General features: G+C 32.4%; 1 protein-coding gene across 2 annotated transcripts; it reads left to right on the top strand.

Annotated features, from left to right (window-relative positions):
• Nucleotides 1-262: 262 nt before the first annotated feature.
• LOC141684258 (CLP protease regulatory subunit CLPX3, mitochondrial-like) lies at nt 263-15,572 on the top strand. 2 transcript variants are annotated; one of them, XM_074489133.1, is made up of 15 exons: nt 263-1,038; nt 1,751-1,800; nt 3,504-3,604; nt 3,786-3,869; nt 5,250-5,296; nt 6,210-6,284; nt 6,370-6,447; nt 9,963-10,019; nt 11,424-11,494; nt 11,568-11,667; nt 11,970-12,074; nt 12,345-12,407; nt 12,532-12,654; nt 14,930-15,079; nt 15,278-15,572. In XM_074489133.1, the coding sequence occupies exons 1-15, from the start codon at nt 391-393 to the stop codon at nt 15,341-15,343; spliced, it is 1,818 nt and encodes a 605-aa protein (XP_074345234.1). In that variant the 5' UTR covers nt 263-390; the 3' UTR covers nt 15,344-15,572. The 2 variants fall into 2 exon arrangements, with proteins under 2 accessions (XP_074345234.1, XP_074345235.1); XM_074489134.1 differs by having other exon boundaries at nt 866-1,038; nt 3,515-3,604.
• The last annotated feature ends 8,014 nt before the right edge of the window (nt 15,573-23,586 follow it).

Raw genomic sequence — 23,586 nt, 5'->3', positions numbered from 1 at the left:
TTGATTTGATATAATAATAAATATATTTTAATAATATGTTTGATCTTTTTAATATTAATAATTAATTTTTTAATAATTTTAAATACCATTTAAGATATGGATAGTCCCTGAATGTATATAAATTTGTATAAGAAATAGTATATTTTGAAATATGGGTCGACCACCGGTCAAATTTAAAAAAATATGGGCCATTCTTAGTTAATAGATTTAAGCTAATAAGGATATAATTATAATAACGGGTCGTTAACGCCAGTTAAGGATAATACTGTAATTTGGGGGCTAAATATTTACTGTAAATTCTCTCCAACACGAAGGCAGCAGTGTTTCATGCCGTCACACAAATAATGCTCCAAAAGAACCTATAAAAATAACCCCACCGTCACCACCGCCATGTCCGCCGCACTTCCATTTCTCCGATCAAAACTCCGTCCACTCACCCCCGCCCTCTCTCTCTCCTCTCTCCGCCACGTCACCCCTCCCCTCCCTCACCCTCAACCTCAACCACCACTAAGGTTAGGGTTAGGGTTAGGGTTTCAATTCCACCGTTACAAATACGAAGGCAGCTCCGATACTTACGATCAAATTCGCGCCGAATTGAACTGTCCACGTTGCACTAAGTTAATGTACGTCTTGTTTTCCAACCGTCCTTTATCCATTACCAAGAGTGAATTAGGGATTTACCAGGCGCTCAATTTGTGTCGAAATTGTCGAACCGCGTTTTATTTTAGGCCGGTTAAGTTAGTGCCGTTGGAGGGGAATTTTATTGAGATTGGGAGAGTGAGAGGGTATGATGAGGAGGAGGGTGGCAAAGTTGGGAGTAAAATGTGGGAGAAGTTGAGGGAGTATGGGAGTGAGGTTGTCCAGAAAGCCTCCAACAAGGTGCAGGAGGAGGAGGAGGAGGATAGGGTTGTTTTTGGGAAATGCGGTCAAGGGGAGGATGTGGGAAGAGAGGGACGGGCAGGGAGGGACTTGTTGACGCCTAAGGAGATTTGTAGAGGGCTTGATGACTTTGTTGTGGGTCAAGATAGAGCAAAAAAGGTTGGGAATTTTGTGGTTTCGTTGTGTTTGTGTGTATTTTTTATTTTATTTTTAGTCAAAGTGTAGATTTTGTTATTATGTACATGTGTGATATTTCTGCTTTTAGAAACGTGAGGCGGGAACTGTTATTGTGGACGGAAATGTGTAAAATGTTTGGGATTTTTGAGAGTTTGTTCAAGTAATTGATTATGCGTTATAAAGTTTGGATTTGGTGATGATGAACACATGTGAGTTTATGTATTATTTTTGTTTAAAATTTATGAGTTAGTTCTTATGGCTTATCGGAGATCTGAAGGTATGTGTATGCATATGATTATAGTATGGTCTCTGATAGTGAAACCTAAAAATGCTTTGAATATGAGTAAAGTATAGTTAACGAGTTCTTTTTTGAGTACTATGTAATTTCCTTTACTTATTCGGGCTGCTTTTAATAATGAGAAAACAGTATCATACTTTGAAATTTGTTTTAAATTCATGGATTTCTTTAATAAATCTGATTCTTCTGTGGAGAAAAGATCATTCTTTGTTTGAGCTAAGTAGATTTCTAAGGATTCTCTGCTTGCTATATAAATATCTAGTACTTTATAGCCTAAATCAAATTAAAATTTGAAATTTCGCATGTCCTTAAAGTGTGCATAAGATTATAGCCTTCCTGTTCAGGATTTGCTACACCTGACACTCCGCAGAAGTAATGATTTGTTTCATGTGATAGGTACTTTCTGTGGCAGTCTACAACCACTACAAAAGGGTGTACCACGGAGAGTAAGTACCCAAGCCTTCTCTTCCAGTTCAAATTAGAAGATTTCCGCATGTAATTAATAATTTGACATGATAAAAAATCGCTGAAAATGTGCACATGATAAATATGACAATATTTTTTTTGCCCTTATATTCTTTGTCGTTCCATGTCATCTTTGTACGCAACCTAAGAAGTCTTGTTGATTTATAATCTTTTTGGTTCCTGAATAAAAAGTGAAAGAAAAAAGAAGGATCTTTCGCTACATTTTATTGTTGTATATTACAGTTGCAAGCCCTTCATTGATGTATTTATGTGTATCCTATTAAGAATTTAGCTTAAGCCATTAAATTACTGACCAAATACAGCAATAAGTTCATGCTTATAATATATCATAAGATTAAAACAAAGAATTCAGGACGCTAAGGCCTCATTGATAATAAGTGAATGGTACTAACCGGAACTGGACGAGAGGAAATGAAGGATCCAGACTGTTGCAAATATTAATTTCTGGACAAATCCTAAAATCAACTGGACGACCCCCACCACAAAATTCTAGCTGAACCAGTGGATCATGTCCATAAGCCTATAAAATCATTTTTTTATACCATCCACGAGATCTTTTTGTTAGATTATCGTATTTAAAATTGGTAAAAACTCATTTTATTCTTTCTATTAAGATATTATAATTGTTGAATTTTTTTAGTTGTACTTTTACAAATTTTAGTTTACTTTTTGAATATAATGTGAAACTTTGTTTTTTTATCAGTTTTAAATTTTTACTCCCTCTCTATCCACTTGTACAATTTTACATGTCCAGTTTGACCAAAATACGTATATAAAGAAAATGTAAGTTAGATTTTTTTTATGTTACCCCTAATTATTATCTTGAAAGTTGAGAACTCAAGTGGGGTTTGAAAGAGTCAAATCTTGAAATAGTAAATACAGGGATTGTTTTGGAAGATTAGCACTAAAATTGCTTTGGATGTATAAATGGTCATGTATTATGGGACAAAAAATATTTTTAAAATGATAATATAAAAAGGGAGCGAGAGAGTATGTAATATTAATATTATTATACATGACAATATTTCTTAAATCATTTTCGTATGCAATAATAATTTACTAATTTAATACTATAGAATATGTTAGTTTTGATACTTCGTATTATTTAAAATATGTCTATGTGATTTTGATTTAACAAATGGCTATTCCCCCCTGCGTTTATTAATAGTTCAGGAATTGATTCATCCAGAAAAATTAACCATACAGAAAAAGTTGTTCAGATTTAACAGATGACCCCTAAATATTGTTTTGAAATAAAGTTTATTGGCATTGATTATAAATAGAAGCGCTACTTTTGTTTTCTTGTTTATGAAAAATAGTAAAATACTATGTTAAATTCTATAAAAAAATACCTTGTTAGACTGTAATCATTAGGCAAAAGCGTTCTTAGTACTTAGCTTTAGAGCATCACATGGTTGCTAATAGTCACTACATAACATATTCGTTTCCTTGTTTTTCGTTGCAATGTTGATCTATAATTTAGTTAAACTGTCTTTTTCCGGCACATTGTCAGCACAATTTTTTCTTGATAGATTTGTTTTGCAAAATAAGTGCCACAATGGTTTTAATTTCTTTAATCGTTATCATATATTTTAATCATCAGTGTGAAAGATTCATATTGGTAATATTATGCGCAAGGCACCTCACAAGAGCTTAATACCAGGTTTGATGCAGAGTCTGATAATGCTGGACTAGATAATGACGATAATGATTATGTTGAGCTAGAAAAAAGTAATGTATTACTGTTGGGCCCGACCGGCTCAGGTGTGTTCTTTCTCTTATTCCCCAATCTTTAAAATTTAGTAGATAGTAGAAACAGTGTAAGTTAAGTATTTCTGACCAAAAGTGTTTTATCTTGTCACCTTTCTTTCCCTTACTGTTGTAAGTAGCTGGAAAACAAATACTGCTTTCCTAAAACTTACAATTTGGTTTGTGGTAATGACAGGGAAAACACTGCTTGCCAAAACGCTTGCTCGTGTGGTGAATGTGCCCTTTGTGATCGCTGATGCCACAGCACTAACACAGGCAGGTTTGGAACAATTTAGTCCTTGCATCTGGTGCATGCCCATCAAAGTGGACCTATATTGCTACTAGCAATGTTTGTGCACACTGTTGTCTCACATACTGATACCTCCTTGCAAAATCGCATCTTTTATGCACGAACAAACTAATCGTCCATTATCTTCACATTCTTTTGTTTCTTTATCCAAACTAATTATTAGCTCAGCTGAACGTAATGCAATTGCTGATATTGTATCTTGATTTTTTGGTAGTATGGTTATTTTTTTCCGTCGATATTAATATTTCCTGAACAATAATTTTTTTGGGGGTAAGCTAGGTTGGTTTTCTAGGACAGATACTGTTCATGCTTGATTTGCTTGATACTGTTTTGTAGATTATAAAATATAAGTTAAATATAAATAAGCACAACTCAACTTGTATCAGTTGCAAACTAGGAGGTGTTGGCCACATTAGTCTTTGTTTTCTTCTTTAAAGACATGTAGCATGAACATTGTTAATAATATGGTGCTTAGGAGCTCAACGAACTTGGAGTTTTGCTATTCTTTTTCTTGGGTTCCCGGGATTGGTGCCTTGATGCTGCTGCGTGATTGAAATATTGGATTTGACTAGTAAACAACTTTAGTTTGATGTAATGGGCATATTGTTTTAAAGTACCCATTTGGTCTAAGGAGGGTTACGAATACAAAAAGAGGAGATTGTATTAGATTCCAGTCAATTTTACTCCATTTACTGGTCATGACATGGAACTACAATTTGTGGTTTAACATAGTCCCATCTCACTGTATGATGCAATCCACCTCACCAAATTTGGCGACCCCAAAATCTTAAAAAAGACTAATGTAAGAAAAAGATCACCAGAATTTACAATCTGAGAGAATAAGAAATTTATAAATTCAAAGACGCAAGGCCAACACCTTGAGATCAGAGACTTATGAAAGTTTGAATATTGAATACCCAAGACTAATTGTATAGTATTGTCAACCTATAAAGTTTGAAAATTAAAAAATAACTAGTAACAGCTTACTTGTATCGACCCCTCTATCTGATGCAAGAGTACTTTTATCCAGTTCTTGGTAGCTCATACCATGTTCCATTCTGTGGAACATTAGTTCTAACAGCCAACATTAACAATGGTTGTGACTGCAGAGTGATATTATTTTACAAATCTATCTGCAAGATATGTGCTATCATTAGTTTGAATCTGGTTCCTTCTATCGCTTATAATGTTTGTATATTTCGTTATGCCAACTTTTTTCATATAATTTATTTTGATGCTTTCCTCATGGATCTACCATATAAGAAACTACTGTTGTGTTGCAGAAATTTGTAATCACACTAAATGCAGTCCTTTCCTTATTTCTATACATCTGTATTTTTCTTTAGGCAGGTTTTGTTGGAGAGGACGTAGAGTCGATTTTGCACAAACTTCTTACGGTAGGTTTTTTGTTCATATTGCATGGTTTCTTGTGCGCAAGAATGATAAGAAACACGACATAATTAATTGCTTGAATAATAATTTTCTTTGATATGCTTATTACCTGATGTAAATGAAACAGAGGTGTATAAGATTATCAATATCTGGAACTCCATTTGTCCTACCTGTCTACACTCTAAAATCGTAATTTAGATGCGGAACTTTGCATACTTGTCAGGAACTAGGGTTCCTGCTTTTTTAGTATGTGAATGTTTTTGCAAGTTTAAAAGCTAGAAATGCAAGTTACAAGTAAATAACAAGCAAGAAACAAAGAGATTAAGCTAGTTTTGATGATAATAAGATGGAGATTTGAGAGAGAGAGATTGTTTAGAGAGGGAGCGAGAGACTCATGATTTTCAGAAAAAAGTTTTTATGAGAGAGAGAGAGAGAGAGAGAAATTGGTGGAAATAGTATTCCTTTTCAAAAAAATCCAAAATAACAGAATTATGAATTACAACTAGTATTTGTAGTACTCCCAGTCTATGGTCCTCAGTAAAAGACTAAAGTACCCATTAGCTAGACTTATATACTTATACTTGTACTGCAACCATCTTAGCATAATTTTCCCTTCCTGACAACATTTTGGCTGTTGGATGTTCAAGTGTGAGATAGTGACCTGAAACCTGATCTCAACTTTGGAAATTAATTTAAATTTCTTGCGGTTTAACATCAACCTGAACTGTTGGACAATGTTGAATTTTTTATCGGCAGTGTGTTTCTTAATATATCTTATCATGTTATATCAAGATTTAAGTTCTTAGTTCATAATAGTTTGTTGCTGCAGCAATGATCTTTTGCATTTGTATACTAGTTATTCTGTATTTCTGTGCCTCAAACAGAAATTTTATACGTAATTTACTTTTCGGGTTTTAGGTTGCTGACTTCAATGTGGAGGCAGCTCAGCAAGGGATTGTCTATATTGATGAAGTGGATAAGATAACCAAGAAGGTATCACCTGACATAAAGCTTATTGCATGAGTGTATGAGGTTTAACACCGATTTTGTTAATAATATAAGATGATATTTTATGCAGGCTGATAGTGTAAATACTGGCAGAGATGTGTCTGGGGAAGGAGTTCAACAGGCATTGCTAAAAATGCTGGAGGGAACTGTGAGTGTTTCATTATGAGTAGACTGTCTGATTACACGACTTTGTTTTCTTTTTTTCCTATTAATATTAGAATTGATTGAGCATCAAGCTTCATACTTGCATTGGTTTTACCTACTATGTATGCACAAATGCCCCTTACCCCTTCCATCGACTGACATTGTCTGGTGTTCGAGAAGAGGCCATTCAGTGAGGTTTAGATCCAGGCTTGAGAAACTCTTCTATGTAACATAGGTGTTAAGGTGGTCAAAATTGAATAACTGTCCGGCCGTCCTTTATTTTGATGGGGTAGGCGAATTACGCGACATATAGGCGTACACTAGGCTAGTTAAGCGATGCATAGGCGGTCACTAGGCCAGCTAGACAATGCCTAGGCATACACTAGGAAAATTAGGCATTCAAATTTATACTTGTAATGAGATTTGGCTTTGCTTCGTTACCATGTATCTTTAAGTGTTAATAATAAAAAAATTGTCTCATTAACATATTTAATATTTAAAATAATGAAAATAAGTCTATGTTATATGTTGTATGGATCTTTAAGAGCATCTCCAATGGTATTAGCTAAATTGGCTGGCTAAAATAATATAAAAGAATATTTTATAAAATTTGTTGAACCTGTAAGTTAAATAATATAGAAAGATTTTATAAAATTTGTTGGACTTGTAAGTTAAAGTGTTCCAATGGGTTGGCTATAATCTTAAATTTATGCTTACGGCTTTGTTACAGCTCTTCAGATATTCGACAAATTTAGCCAATATGAAATGAGGTTGATTATAATTTTAGCTAAAGGTTTTAGATGGTTAAACTGTCCAAATTTATACATATTATGTATGATAGTTGCCACGTAGGATTTTTTTGCTAAAAGCTTTTCCCATTATGCTCCTAATACTATATAATTTTTAATTGAAAATTTTAATATTTTATCATTAATTCAGTTGATTGATAATGCGTTTCAGTTGAAAAGGGTAATTGATTGGTCAATAATAATAATAATAATAATAATTATTATTATTATTATTATTATTTTGTTAAATAGAATTGCCATGTTCTTTTTGAAAAAGAAGGGGACTTTTTTTTTTGACAAATATGGCTTATAGCCTTACAAATGAGTATCTGTTCTCAGAAATTCTCGGGGTGAGCGAGGATCGAATCTAGAATCTGGGATGACAGATGATAAACTCTTAACCACTTGAGCTATCCAACCGTGTTAAAAAAGAAGGGGACTTGGTTAGAAAATATTAAAACTAATGTGGTTTAGTTGAAAAAGTTAATTTGTTAGTATTTAATAATTACAGTATTATTATTTTGTTTTATTAAATAGACTTGCCCGTGATATTTTTGAAATAGGAGATGTTTTAGTTGGAAAAAAAGAAAAGGTAATATGTTTGGTGTTTTAGTTTAAGAAGGTAATTGATTAGTTGTTAATAACAATAATATTTTTAATAAAGGACCGGAAACCGGAAATCAAAAACCAAAATTTTCAATAGTTCATCTTTTATATAATACTGGCTTATAGCTCACTCATGCGATGCACGATTTTTTCAAATTTATTTATTATTTATTTTTAAAAATTTATTATAATTTTTAATGTACATATATATTTTTAGTTATGATGTTGCATTTTTTGTTTTTGTTTTTGATAATTTGTTGCAACAAATATGCGAGAAATATACAGATGTAGAATTTAGAATTTATTTACAGCTATATATATTAGATAAACTAATCATATTCCATCTACTGTTATATCACTATTGTATCATATTTAGTGTTTGAATATTGTAAGGCTCTTATAAAATGCAGTTTCCTAATTTTTTTAAATTTTTTTTTCTTCTAAATAAAAATATAATGTTCAAATTTTTATATAAGTAAAGAAAATTTAAAAAATAAATAATGAAACTATATTTTATAGTAGTCTTAAAATGCGTGCCAAACTTGAGAAAACTAACCATAAAGAAATGAGTGGTATAAAGGGAGTAATCCTTTTATATTTTTGATTGGTTGAGACTCTAATTATTCTAGCTAGGATTTTATTAGGATATGGTATCGCAATTGGTATTTGAATTGTATTACAACAAAGTTATCATTTTCTATTTATGATTGTATAGAATGTATTTATTGAGATTATAATCTTAATCATCTATTTTTAATTATATCAAATCAGCGGTTGAGATTGATTTGGCGGTATATGACCAAATTTATGGATAAGAAGTCCTTTACACTTATTATATATAAGAATATAATTTATTGTTTTGTCTTTAACCAAAGCACATTATACGAACCAAACATAACTAACTATCTTTAGTTTGATTTAAATTTTATTTTAACCCGGATTAATGATATATTTTTGTTTTAGCCTGGATGAAAATTGTAAATTATTTCGTTTTATGTCAAGGCTATTATACCGATTAAAAAATTATCTTTTTATAGTATATATAATATTAATGTATTTATAATGACTATATAATAGATATTATAAATTTATAATATCTATTTTATATTTTAATTAAATAATAATTAAATTTGTCATTATAATAAAGATTATTTTAGAATTTAGTTAAAATACAAATTAAATTGCTGAAAAAGTTGACTTTAATATCAGTTAGAATATTATAGAGTTCGATATGAATTAGAATTTAAATTGGTAGAAGAAATTACCTTAAATATCAATTAGAATTATACAGGATTCGATTTGAATTAGAATTTAAATTGGTAGGAGGAAGTTGACTTCATTAGAATTGACCGACCAACCAAACTTTTAATGTTTCGTCTATTATAATATAACATAGATATAGTCTAGTATAGATAGAAATGCGTGTTCGTGTTTGTTTGTATATATGCTTGATTTGCCTAATGGACACCCAAGAGAGCCTTGATGGTTCGCTGTACACCTTGAAAAGTATGCTATGTAGTCCCTTGAACTTGGAGAGACCATTATCTTTCTTATATTTGAAAGAAATGATAAATATCTATGAACCGTCCTTGAGGTGGGCAGTGCAGAGTTAGATCCAAGACACAAAGAACTGAATTTTTTTATAGAAATTTCCAAATCTCAGACTTTTTTTTTGATTGTGTTGCTCCTTTTCTGTGTTTTGTATGAATAATTTTTCCACTGGATTTCTCTGCATTCGTTATAACGTGAAATATTCTAGGTTACTAGTTAATTAATTGGCATTTATTAATCCTTCAGTGATAGCTGATAACTTGTAAAATTTATTTACTCGGATATGAATGGGCACTTATTAATTTTCCTAGCAGTGTGTCTTTTCTATGTATATTTTGTATTATAAATTACAATGTAGTAATATACATCAGTGTTTATGTACATATGCACACATGCATTTCTTTATGTGGCTCACTTTGTCTCCAAGCCCTTGGATAACTTTATGCTGAGATGCACTTTTTGCCGTTAATGGTTGATTATTTACTTGTTCTCATTGATTTAGAATCCCAGTTCTGAAGTTCCCATCACAATGATCAATTTTGTTGGTGATATAAGACTGCATTTTGTTGTGTAGATTGTGAATGTCCCCGATACCAGGTCTCGGAAGCATCCTCACGGAGACACTATTCAGGTACATTGAAAAATGGATTTAGACACCCTTCGTTAACAAGTGTTATTACCATAGTGGTATTACATTTAACTGTGCCCTCTTTGATAATTTAAACTACCTGTAGTTGTGATATGATGATGAAATTCTGTTAAGTTTGTATATTTGTTGTAACTCTCTTTATGTTTCCTTATTGGTAGAGTTTTTTAACCCCCTTGGCCCTTACTGGAGTTCATTTATATATATACGTAAAAGGTTATCACGGCTCCAAGTCGAGTCTCGACGCCCGAGTTCCTTCGAAAAGACTAGTCGACAAGTCGCCAGACTAGTCGTAAAAAGTCGACCAAGTGTTCATTATACATATAATTACTAGATTTAATATATAATATAACTAAACACGTCAGTTTCATAATTTAAATCAAAAGTAAAAGAATAATAAGTTCAAAGTAAGCATAGGTAACACATAATAACATTAATATCCAAACATCAAACATATTCAAGCTAATAAAAACATAAATATGATGAATATCAAGCAAAGTCATCTATCTGAATGTCTATATATGTGTATTGTCATTTGATTCATGGTACACCGCTATTATGGTTATGAAGGCCTCAAGTCGGGCTTTGAGATTCTTGGGCGACCTTCGCGTCAACTAGTCGACGACAAGTAGGGCTTCGAGACTCTCGGCTGTTTCGATGCCCGAGTACCTTCGCGTCGACTAGTCGCTGACTAATCGTCTTCGTGACAACAATGTATACGTATAACAGTAAGGCTATTGTTGTCAGTTTGCATGTGTATCACACTTAATGACTTGTAAGAAATGATTTTTGTTTGATATATCGAAGATAAATATTTAATGTTTCAAAGCGATAATGAACAAGTGAACAACACATAAGCAATTTCTTATTTGCTAAGCCGAAATTTGAAAATTTAACTACATATTTGGGTTTCAGTTGGCCTAAAGTTGAATAATTTTACATATGAGAAGCTAAATTTAAGATAGCACATATGCCACATTTTAAATTAATATACATTATGTAGGACTTGTAGACCTAGAAAAGCGTTTTTATGGCGTCTTGAATCAAATCTTGCACATTAAGGTTGCCAGAATTTCTTGCTAATATAAAAGTCCCACAAACATGAAGTAGTGTTAGCCAACACGATGTCAATAGACGCACGGTACCACTTTTATGGCCCTTCCTTGATTCTGGATTCGAAATCCTGACTTGAAACAAATATTATAATATAGACTTGTGCTATCATCTCTCTATATTGGTATTTTTAATTAGGTAATGCAAAGTTTAAATAGTGGACAGCTTGAGAGTTTGATAACTTTTACAAGTTCTTTTCTTGATCCAATACAAAATGAAATATTTTTTATAATTTTGCTGATTTCATGGCATTGTTCTTTATTTGGTAATTGGCAGATGAATACAAAAGACATCCTTTTTATATGTGGTGGAGCATTTATTGATTTGGAGAAGACCATTTCTGAGAGGTAGAATAAATTTTTTTTTTGCTTGCTGCTGGAATCTTTTAGAAATGTGAACTTATCATTCGTCATACTTCAGACGAGAAGAATCATCCATTGGTTTTAGAGCTCCTATTCGTACCAATATGAGAGTAGCGGGACTAACAAATGCCGTAGTGATATCATCGTTGTTGGAATCTGTAAGATTTGAACGGACATATTTTTTATATTTATTAATATTCAGATGTATAATTGTTCTGTTGCTATCAAATTCCTGGCGCTCTTCTTTGAATATACGGAGTACTACTTAAGGCTAGTTTAGCTAATTAAGATAGAAGTAGATGAAGCTAATTTATAATCAGAGAGGTAATCAGAGAGGTACTCAAATATTTTTTAAGACAGTCACTAGTGACTGTCCATACACTTGAAAATTGCTCCTTGACTTGCCTATAAGCTTTAGATTTATTGGACATAGCCTCTTAAAATTACCTTCATATTGCAGGTTGAAACTGGCGATCTTATTGCATATGGACTCATTCCTGAATTCATTGGTAGGTTTCCTGTATTAGTGTCTGTATCTGCTCTGGACGAGGATCAACTTGTTCAGGTGCGTACAGTAGTTTTTATACTGGTTAGTCACTTGTTTTGTTTACCAACTTTCTTTTGTGATCAGAGAAAGCCGAGAATGCCATTGGAATGTTGAATGAGTTTCCTAGTGATTTGCTGTGATAATAACCGGATTCATGGATATTTTATTCGACTTGAATTTGTTACCTCTGTATTGAAAAATATAATTTATATATAAAAATTTGAAGACGGCTATTTAGTTGTTGGGTAGATATGATTTTCTAAATTTATTGATTATTATTCCTGCCAGGTCCTTGAAGAACCTAAAAATGCTCTTTGTAAACAGTACCGGAAAATTTTCAGTATGAACAATGTAAGTTACATATATTTAGTCTCCTGTAATCATTTAGTGTAGGTATTTCTTTTCTGGAAACCTGATAACAGTTGATTTTAATGGAATAATATAACAGCTAAGAATTAACTTTTAACTTTGACAGGTTAAGCTACATTTTACAGATGATTCATTGAGATTAATTGCAAAAAGAGCACTATCTAAGAACACTGGAGCGCGAGGTTTGAGAGGAATACTAGAAAATATTCTAGCCGAGGCAATGTTTGAGGTACATAATCAGGTCCCTCTTTGACATCTATATAGTATCTAGACTATACTATGCTAAGCAAACTTGGGGATATGTTTGTAGTTTGGTCAACTATAAAAGAATAATGACTTTGGAACTTTAGTAAATAAATTAAGACTGTTAGAACTCATACCAATGAATATTCTGAATTTTAATATTTAATCACTTTACCAAAAATCTAAGGTTCAAATGCCATCAATACCATGTTATTTTATAAGAATTATAAATTATCCTTTCCATCCCAAATTACTTGTCCACTTTATTTTTTTCTGAATAAATATTAAGATTTAATTTTTTAATTACAAAAATAAAATTTTAAAAAGAATTAGGCTGTATGCATTCAATGCACTTCAAATTACGTGTAAAAGTCAAGTTTGACAACTAAATTCGGACGGATGGAGTGTTTCCTATCATAAAATCACGTTAAAATTATCATATCTTACTTATAATATAATCTAAAAGTATACAGCTATAACCAATACAAATTATGTAAGCTAGTTTTGTTCTATGACTAGCATATATGTTAAACTAGAATAATCACAACTATTCAGAAAATGAAAAAACTTTACAATTTTTTTTATAAAATATGAAAGGAGATCCAAGTAGGATAAAACAAGATAATTATTGTCATCTTTTATATAAATAGAGTTTAAAAAAGTAGAAACAAATTCGTCTAATTGAACAAAATAATTAAAACAAGATCATCCGTTTGAATAAACTTTTATATTTTTTCTCAATGCATATTACATAGAATAATATTCATGAAACAAAAATAATCTTTAGCAAACAGATGAGAACCGTTGAATCTTAAACCAAGGAATATCTTAAATTTTAATATTTAAATTACCAAAAATCCGAGGTCCGAATCCCATGAATAACATTAAATTATGAATTATTACTTATCATAACCCATATTAAATTATGATATAAAATTTATAATCTCATAAATATACAACTATAACATACAAATTTTATCAACTAATTTCATGAAAGATCTTACTAATGTGAATAGCATAATTTATTAAATTGAAATTTATAAACTATGAAAAAAATAAAAATGTATAAAACAATTATGCATACATAAAAAGAATTATAAAATATTCAAAAAAACTTGTGCACCTCACGGGTTACAAGTTACTAATATATTAAATGGGAATTATTACAACTATTAAGAAAATTAAGAAATTTATAAGATATTATAAGAAATTTGTGCATTAATATTATAATGAACAGTTTATTTAGTGTGTGCCCATGGACATATACTAAAAAAGTGTGATAGATGAGTTTTAAAAATTTGATTGGTGGAGATTTTTGTGCATGCAGGGGGTCCATCATTATTAATGAGCTCTCCACCAATCAAATTTTTACAATTCATCTATCACACTTTATTAGCATGTGCCCATGGGCACACACTAGAAAAATCCTATAATGAAATCTTTGCAATTACAACCATTGCGAATCATATATACACAAATTTCATTATAGATCTAATTAATAGGACTAACATATATTTTAAGTTTTAAATTATTACAACTATTAAGAAAATAAAAACAATTATACAAAAAGAATTATTAAACACATAACTAAGAAATTTATAAAATGTTTAAAGACACCGGTGCTAGCTAGTAGTAGTCCATAGAGACAGGAATATTAATATAAGTTGTAGAGGTTGTAACTTGTAAGTTTCTAGAGATGGGAAATTAAGTTCGTGAATCACATTATCAAGTCACTCATAGTAAAGACAGCAGCCTATCACATTGAAATCCACCTTGCCCAAACTCTTCAATAGTATTTTTTTCTTAAATAGAGAAAAACGATTATCTCCCAACGTGGCAATGTGTATCTTGAAAGTACTTTAATCGGTACCTACCTGTGTTTGGAATTGGGATTAGCCATATAGCTAGAGCTGTTGTACACCTCCATATAATTAGTTCGCATTGAAGGATGTAATGAAATATATTTATGTACATTACCTATATTTATGAGAAAGTTGGAAGTATTCGTAGTCAAGGTAATAATTTACAAGTAGGGGTGCTGGTTGGCATTGTCCATCTTATCTTTCATCATTCAAACTACCATAATTGTTGACAACTGTCAATTGCATACAATTGTAATATCGTTGTGGTTTTGTATACTACACCATCTGGAGCACACCAAAAGTAGAGATGACTGTATAGCATATTTTGATATAGATTCTGGATCATGCGTGCATCATCGTATGTGTTTTTCTGTCATCATTTTATTGCACTCTTGGCAGATTCCCGATGCTAAATTGGGCGAAGATCGTATAGATGGAGTTGTGGTTGACAAAGAGTCTATGATATCAGGATGTGGAGCTAAAATTCTTTATGGAGATAATGCTCTGCAAGAATTTCTTTGTCAGAAAAGAAATCCAGAAAATGAGATGGTATGTATATGTTATGTTACTGTGTCCAAAGAATCCATAATTGCAATTCTGCTTTCAGGAAGGAAATGGGTATTCGTAGATTGTGATGCAGGAAAATTAAATCATGTGACATTTTTTTATGGCCAGCAACGTTTTCAACTTCATGCAAAATGGTGATGAATCTTAATGTTTTAATGAAATGATGAGATTTGATTTCAGGGAGAAGAAGTCAAGGAAGTGCACGAGGTGGAACGAGAGGTTCTAAAAAGAGCTATGAGCTTTTAAACTTACTCTTGTCACTGACTAAGCACAAGAAGCTTGTATCCTATTTTTGCCCTGGTGTATATATTCGTTCACAAAGATGTTTTTTTATATTATAAACTAACAGGAGCTAAAGTGCTTGGTGTCTATCAGTCTCATAGATAGATGGTAGATTCTGGCGGCACTGATGATACATGGTAAGATCATATCTGGTTATTAGATTGACAATGCATTAGTAATTGAGATTTTGCAATACAGTTTTCCTTCTTAATTATAAACTAACATAATAACCTGTGCGAGGTACAAGTCGTTTTCTAGAATTTTTTTGTGCAACGTAATCTCGCACGGGCCAATTTTTATATTTTTTTTGTGCAGCACATAATTCTATTTTTTGGCTATAAGAATGCCTAATATAAATTGATTAATATAAATATATTAATCAAAGCTGAATAATATATACCTGACAAAGTGCCATGTAATTGAATATGTAATTGAATATGTGTTTATATAAAAAAATAAAATTAGTACATATAACTGACTTGTATGTTTATGTGAAATAAAATAGAAGTTTATATATATAGGGGGCTATTCCAATAAAAATCAATTTAGAATAGGACTAAAAACTAAATATTTTTTTAAAAAAATTAATTCGACATATGGCACATATAGTATGCAAATCGATCGTTGAGAGATGTAAAAAAATATAGTGAAATCGGATTTTAAAAAAACTTACTGTTTGACGGAAAAAATCAAATTAAAAACGGAGGGGAAAAGATGAAATTGGATGTGGGAGGGTGCGTAGTTGGGTGGGGTGATTTAGGGGGACCATTAGATTAGGTAGATCTAATGGTTAACTTTTCCCATTAGTTGGTTAACTTTTTTAAAAAAATAATTTTACCGTATATTTATTCATCTCCTACTCATCGATTTGCATAGCATATATGCTATATTTTAACGACAAATTAATATTTAAACTTACCCGAATCAGTAAATTCAAATCAGTACTAATTCCAGAACCAGTACTTTAAGTGATTCTCGTAGACATAATTAGTGATTTATCATCGAAACATATCAAATATGGTATTCATATTGATTGTTGGATGATGTAGAAAAATATAGTGAAGTTAGATTTTAAAAAGAGTTCACTGATTGACGAGAAAAATGTAATTAAAAATGGAGGGAAATATGTGTAGTTGTGTATGAGAGGTGTAGTTTGTAGTTTGTATTTTAATTTAGTTTGTATTGGAGTAAGACTCCATATATATATATAGACTATTTCAATATAAACCAATTTTAGAATGGAATTAGAAACTAAATATTTTTTTTACTTTGAAATATATCTTATATGGTATGCAAATCGATCGTTGACAAAGGAAGAAAAATACAGTGAAGTCAATTTTTTTTTAAAAAAAATACCATTTGATGAAAAAAATCAAATTAAAAATAAAGGGAAAAGCTGAAATTGTGTGTGAGAATGTGCAGATTAGTTGGGTGGTGTTTTTAGGGGACCATCAGATCATTGATCTAATGCTTTAGTTTTTATTTGATCATTTGTCTATATATATATAATATATATATATAGAGAGAGAAAGTCTTAGTCCGATACAAATTAAATTATAATACAAACTACAAACTGCACCACCCCACAGACAATTCCACCTTATTCCCACTATTTTTAATTGAATTTTTCTCGTTAATTGGTGAACTTTTTTTGAAATCTAATTTCATTGTATTTTTCTACATTCTATAACAATCAGTATAAATACCATATTTGATATATTTTGGTGATAAATCAGTAATTATGCCTACGAGAATCACTAAAATCTACTGGTTCCTGAAATAGTACTGATTTCAGATTAGTGATTCAGTTACGCTTAAATACTGATTTCTCGTCAAAATATAGCAAATATGCTATGCAAATTGATGAGTGGGAGACGAAGAAAAATACGATAAATGTATTTTTCTTACTAAGTTAACCGATTAACGAGAAAAGTCAAATTAAAAACGAAGGAGAAAATATATACATGAATACATAGTGCACATGGAGATGGAGGAGAGAGAAATGAATTAAACACGTGACTCTTATTAGTTATTAGTTTGTAGTTTGTATTCTAATATTGATTTGTATTTGAATATTGATTTGTATTTGAGTACTTGCCTATATATATATATATATATGATAATTCCGGTGAGCGGGGCAGCTCCTTCCGACGCCGTGCCTGGACCTTCTGGGATGAATGAGGTGCAGCTGCGTTGGGCTCCTGCAAAACAACACCGGAAGGGGGTTTTGTCCCCGCGGCGCCTCCGGTGCAAGAATAAGAAGCTGGTTGGGGAAGAGGAAAATAGAGGGGACTCAGGTGGCTGTGTGTGTGTAGGCTGAGTATCTAAGAGTGTGTGTAATGAAAGTGTTTTCTAACCCCTAAACCCTTCATCTTTGGGGGTATATATAGCGCAAAGGTAGAATTTAGGGGTTGATACCTCTAGATCTACCTCTAGATCAGGGCCGTTGGTTCTTGGGGGTGGAGGACGCCTGACTTGGGTGGATTACATACACGTGTCCAGGGGAGGACCACCTTCAGGGTGTCCTAACGGCCTTCTGACACGCGCCGCGTTTGTCTGATATGTTGGTTGTTGATAGCTGTCATCGTCACGTGCCCACGTACCCTTTCTTGGTAGGTTGTGGAATGTGCATGTGCTTGCTGGGACCCCCCTCAAGGTGATCCTGGTTCTGGGCTGGGCTGGATCCAGGTAGGCAAGTGATCCGGGTCATGGGTTGCACCCTGGTAGGCAGGTGATCCAGGTCATGTGCTGGACCTTGGTTAGAAGGTGATCCAGGTCCTGGGTTGGATCCTGGCTGGGAGATGATCCAGGTCCTAGGTTGGCCCTGAAACTGGGTCTCTCCACTTGATTGCGCTGAGTGAGGGAGGTCTTGGTCCATCATTTCAGCCTGATACCCCCTAGATCCAGGTTGGGCCCTAGCATATATATATATATATATATATATATATATAATAAACTGGCTAGTCATGTAATGGTAAATTTTACACATTTAAATGTTTGTCATAATTTTATACGTTGTATGCATATTTGTTAGCATATATTACAAAATTTTACGTGATTATGTGAAGTGAGAACTTATAGCAGTTAGGCCTAAAAATATTTCAATTCATACTTGATATAAGGGTTCTCAATATCAATTATTTAATGAGAATTTTTTTCAAATAATAGTACAAAATAAATGTAAAAGGTCAAAATAATTTTCATTTATGACACTCTAAAACCATCGAATCTGTTGGGTTTTTAGTTCTAGACAGAAATGCGGTGATATTATATATAATTAAGGTGTAAGGGATCAAATACAACAACACGTGAATGGGCCCACATATTTATATATAAATTGTATGTGTGTTATTAATAAAAATTTAATTTAAATTTACATTGTATAAAAACGTCTATTCGGGACACATTTTTATATACTACGAATATACACTTTGTGTAAACGCTAATTAAACATGTTTCTAGTCTTTTTTATAATAAAAAATTTGTGAAGAGAAAAAATACTACGACCTTGCTTTTCTAAAAAAATACCCCTTTAAATTACATTTTAGTGTGCTAAAAATGTTTTATTTTTAATATGTGATGTTTGAAAAGTTAACTAATAAAATTGTATGTTCCGGAAAATTATCATTTTATTAGTCAGGCATTTAAGTTGAAAGTTATATTTTCTAAAAAAAAAATTTGTCAAGACGATATATCATCGTCATAATATATGATGTATAAGCAGTATTTTAAAAATCAGCTGAATCGGTTGATAACTCGGGCGAGTACTCGTACTCGGACTCATTTCCGAACTATTGTTTTATTATTCGGGTAATTACCCGATTTTGAGCTTAACTCGAATCAAACTCGGCATAACTTGGCTCAAACTCGATCCTACTTGAATTCAATATTAAAAATTCCAAAAAATGAAGACAACATAATTTTTTTGAAATAACAAAATACCCTAATTATTTAATTAAGAACCTTGAAAATTAACTCGTTTATCTCAACCTATTCTCTATTTATTACTTATTATGTACATATTGACGACGATTTTGAGTCTGAAACTCATCTACTCTCCGATTTCAAGCATGATATATGAACTACTAATAATTATTTGAAAGACATATGTCATAGCTTATTTGTTTATTCGACGATTTAACTCAACTCAAATAAGAATGTAATAAGTAAATAGTGGATCTATCATCAGAGAGATCTCACAAAGTAACATCTGTCAAAGGGTTAAGACACATTATTCATCTACGGACTTGAAGACTTAATTCACTGGAAGAAGCTCAAGAAATTGATCAAGCTTCAGTGATATAAATTAAGATTGTGGATTTAATCAAGTGACAGAGATCTCGTCAAGGTATCAATTAATTACAAAGATTTAGTCTGAAGAAAATCAAGAGTATCAAGGTCAAGGCTTGAAGAAACGTCACGGAAGTTAGTCACTCATGAACCAGACAGTACATCGAGTGTCAACATTGAAGTGGTGGAATTCATTCATAATTGACAGTAATTTTCAGAAGATTTTCAGAAGAATGGTTGCTGCTCATGATTAGTATTAATTCTCTATTAATTAATTAAGTCAAATAATTTAATTAAGAAAATAAATTATATCTGCAAAGATTAATTTATTGATTAATTGAATTAATTGATTAATTAATTCAGAATTAATATTAAGGATTTTCAGAATTGTTATTAGATTAAAATCTATTAATAATTCAGTAAGACAATTTGATTTGAACTACTATGACAATCGGTGTGACAATTGATAGTCATACCGAAAGTCTTGCTAGTTCATTCTGATTGTCTTGCTAGCTATTGGGATTGTCTTGCTAGTTCAAAAGGATAGTCTCACCGAAAGTCCTACCAGTTCAAATGGATTGTCATGCCAGTTCATTTGATTGTCTTGCCGAAAGTCTTGCTGATTCAACTGGATTGTTTTGTTTACTTAAACAACAAAACACAGCAGAAGACATTCATGCAATTATTCAACAGAACACACAAGTCAAGAACACAGCAGAAACAAAAGCAAATTATTTCATTTTTCATCTGCTTTATTCAAGATCAAAATTCTAGATTGTAAAGTTAAATCCAAACCACTAGAATTATTTATCTTGTTCTTGTGTAACAATCTAGCGGATTAAAATCCCTAGAACTTAATCTCAAATCGCATTTAGCATTTGATCTTTTCATTGCAAAAATAGAAAAAGTTCATGTCGAATTTATTCTAGATTTGTAATAATTGATTTGAGATTAATCCCTTATAACAGATACCGTTGTTGTAACACCTTTCAAGTTTAATAAAAGTTTTATTTAACTTGAATTTTGTTTCACCTTTTTATTCCGCATTTTATTCGATTAAACGGTATTATTTGCATTCAACCCCCCTTCTACAAATAAATTGGGACATAACAATTGGTATCAGAGCATTCTGATTAACGTACAAATCAAGATCCTAGACTTTTGTGTTTCTTTCAGTCCTTGAATTTTTTATTCACTCAAAAAATTCATAATGACTACACAAAAAGTTGGAACCGTTAAAATTCCACTATTCGATAAAGAAAATTATGTTATGTGGAAGAAGAAGATGCTATTGTTTTTACAAGTTGCTAATCCCAAATATCTGCAAGTGTTAAAGAAGGGTCCAAAAATTCCAATGGTTATTGAACCAGAGGTAATAGAAAATGATGTGGTGATCACCAAAGCTAGAACTTATGTGAAAGATCCTGAGGATTTCTCTCCTGCTGAAATAGAAGAAGCCTCCCTGGATGCTAGCCTTCAATTAATTTTAGTAGATTCCCTTGATCCCTTGATGAATAGACATGTGATGAATTGTAAAGATTCCAAACATATCTGGGAAACTATTGAGGTTATTAATGAAGGCACAGAGGAAGTTAGGGAGAACAAGTTAGAAATCCTAACCTTTGAGTATGAATACTTTAAATCCAATCCAGGAGAAGGAATTACTGAAGTGCTTAAGAGGTACAATGCATTGATCAACAACCTGAACATTAATGGTAAATACTATTCCATCAGGGAGGTCAACAAAAAGTTCCTTTTAACACTGCCAACTCATCTCGAACATAGAATCACTGCCATAAGAGAAGCAAGAGATCTGAGTGAGATTTCTTTGGAAAGGCTCTATGGTGTGTTAAAGACTTATGAGTTGGAGCAGATTCAGCAGAAGGAAGTTTACGGGAAAGGAAGAGTGGTCAGCACGTCTACTGCTCTAGTAGCTGATGAACAACAACAACAACCACAATATCAACAACAATCTCAACAGTCAGAAAGAATGGTACAGTCTTCCAAGGTTGAAGAAAATGTGATAGTAGCAGAATTTGATCCTCCTATTACAAATCAATCAGGAGATGATTTTTATTCCTTAGAAGAACTGGAGCAATTGGAGGATGAGTCAATGGCCCTGATTGTCAAGAGATTCTCAAATATCAGATTCAAAAGGAATCCCAAGTTCAAGTACAAGTCCAACTATAACAGATTCCAGAAAGGTGGATCTTCATCCTCTAACACCAGCAGTGGTGGGTATAAAACAGGGATGGTTGATCGAAGCACCATTCGATGCTTCAACTGCAATGAGTTAGGACACTTTGCCACAGAATGCAGGAAGCCAAAACAAGTTAGGAAGAACTCTTATGATTCTAATCAGAAGAGTAAATCTGAAAGGGCTTACCTGGCAAAGGGAAGAAGCTGGGATGATACTGACAGTGAAGATGAAGAAGTTGGGAATCTTGCTCTCATGGCTAGTGATGCTAACACCTCATCGTCAAGAAAAGAGGTAAAATTTACTGATGCTGAATTAGTTTATCATCTAGGAGGTTCCTTAGATTGTGCTCGTCGTGATAATGAATTGTTAAATCAACAAATCAAAGACCTTGAGAAAGAGGTCAATGAATTAAGACTTGTACACATTAATCAAGATAAATTAAAAGAACAAGTATCTTTTCTAGAGAATAGAGTTGACTGTTATAGACAACTTGAAACTATTCTCAAAGACAAGATCATCGGTCTTGAGGCTAAGGTTAAAGCTTACTTTAATTTTTGTTCAAAGTCTAAAGAGTTTTACAATAAGCAAGCTGATAATCAAACATCTGGAATAGGTTATGATTACAGTGCTGCTATTGGAAAATTAGGCATAAACTCCCCTCCTCATGTCTGTGCTAAAGGCAAGGAAGTACCACATGTGCTTAAGGGTGTTGATGAACCCCTCTATAAAGAATCAATTGCTGAACCATTTGATGAGACCTCTTTTATTATTCAAGAAGAAATCCGTGTTGAAGATAATACTAATGAGAAAGCTGTCTCCAAGTCAAGTGTGTCAAAAGTTACAGTCAAGGTTGTGAAAGCAACTGAGACTAACTCAGACACACATGAGTTGGATAACACAAATGCCTTGTCTACCATGCATAAGTTGCCTATTGTTAATCCCTCACTCATAAAACATGTGGTGTTCCTGATTGTATGTCTTGTGCTTTTAATCTGATGTATGCTTATTTTAATGGTAAGCATGTTTCTACTGATAAGACTACTCCTCGTCAGCATGTGAATAATAGAAAGCATGATAGGTCTAAGACTGCTAGTCCTCCTAAAGCTAGAAAGGAGACATTTGTGCCTAAGCCTAAACAGAAATTTGTCAAGGCTGTTCACAAGGTCAAATGTCCAGTCATTGAGAAAGTTGAGAATATTAAAATTAAGAATGTTGTTTTGCCTGATAAAGGCCAATTTTACAAATATGCCGGACCCAGCCAAGCTTGGGTTCCGAAGAAGGTCTAATCCATTTGTATTGCAGGGCATTAAACAGGTACAACCGGTAGTGTGGATTCTTGACAGCGGATCGTCAAGACATATGACCGGAGATAGAGCTCTGCTATCAGATGTGGTTGAGAAAGCTGGCCCAGTGATTACCTTTGGAGATAACAGCAAAGGTTTAACGGAGGGATATGGCTGTTTGCTAGTTGGAAATGTTATCATTGAAAATGTGTATGTTGTGCAAGGACTTGAACACAATCTGCTTAACATTAGTCAGTTCTGTGACAACGGCTACAATGTTTTATTCGACAAGCTGAAGTGTCAGATTCTGCACAAGAAAAGTGAAAAACCCTCCTTGATGGGAATCCGGAAAGGAAATCTGTTCGTAGCTGACATGAACTCTGGAAGAAATCCTGAAGTCAATTTTTTTCTATGCAAAGGCATCGTCAGATGAG

Source organism: Apium graveolens, chromosome 9, assembly GCF_009905375.1.
Source record: "Apium graveolens cultivar Ventura chromosome 9, ASM990537v1, whole genome shotgun sequence".
NCBI classification, from domain to species: domain Eukaryota; kingdom Viridiplantae; phylum Streptophyta; class Magnoliopsida; order Apiales; family Apiaceae; genus Apium; species Apium graveolens.
This window is presented reverse-complemented; position numbering and strand designations above follow the sequence as displayed.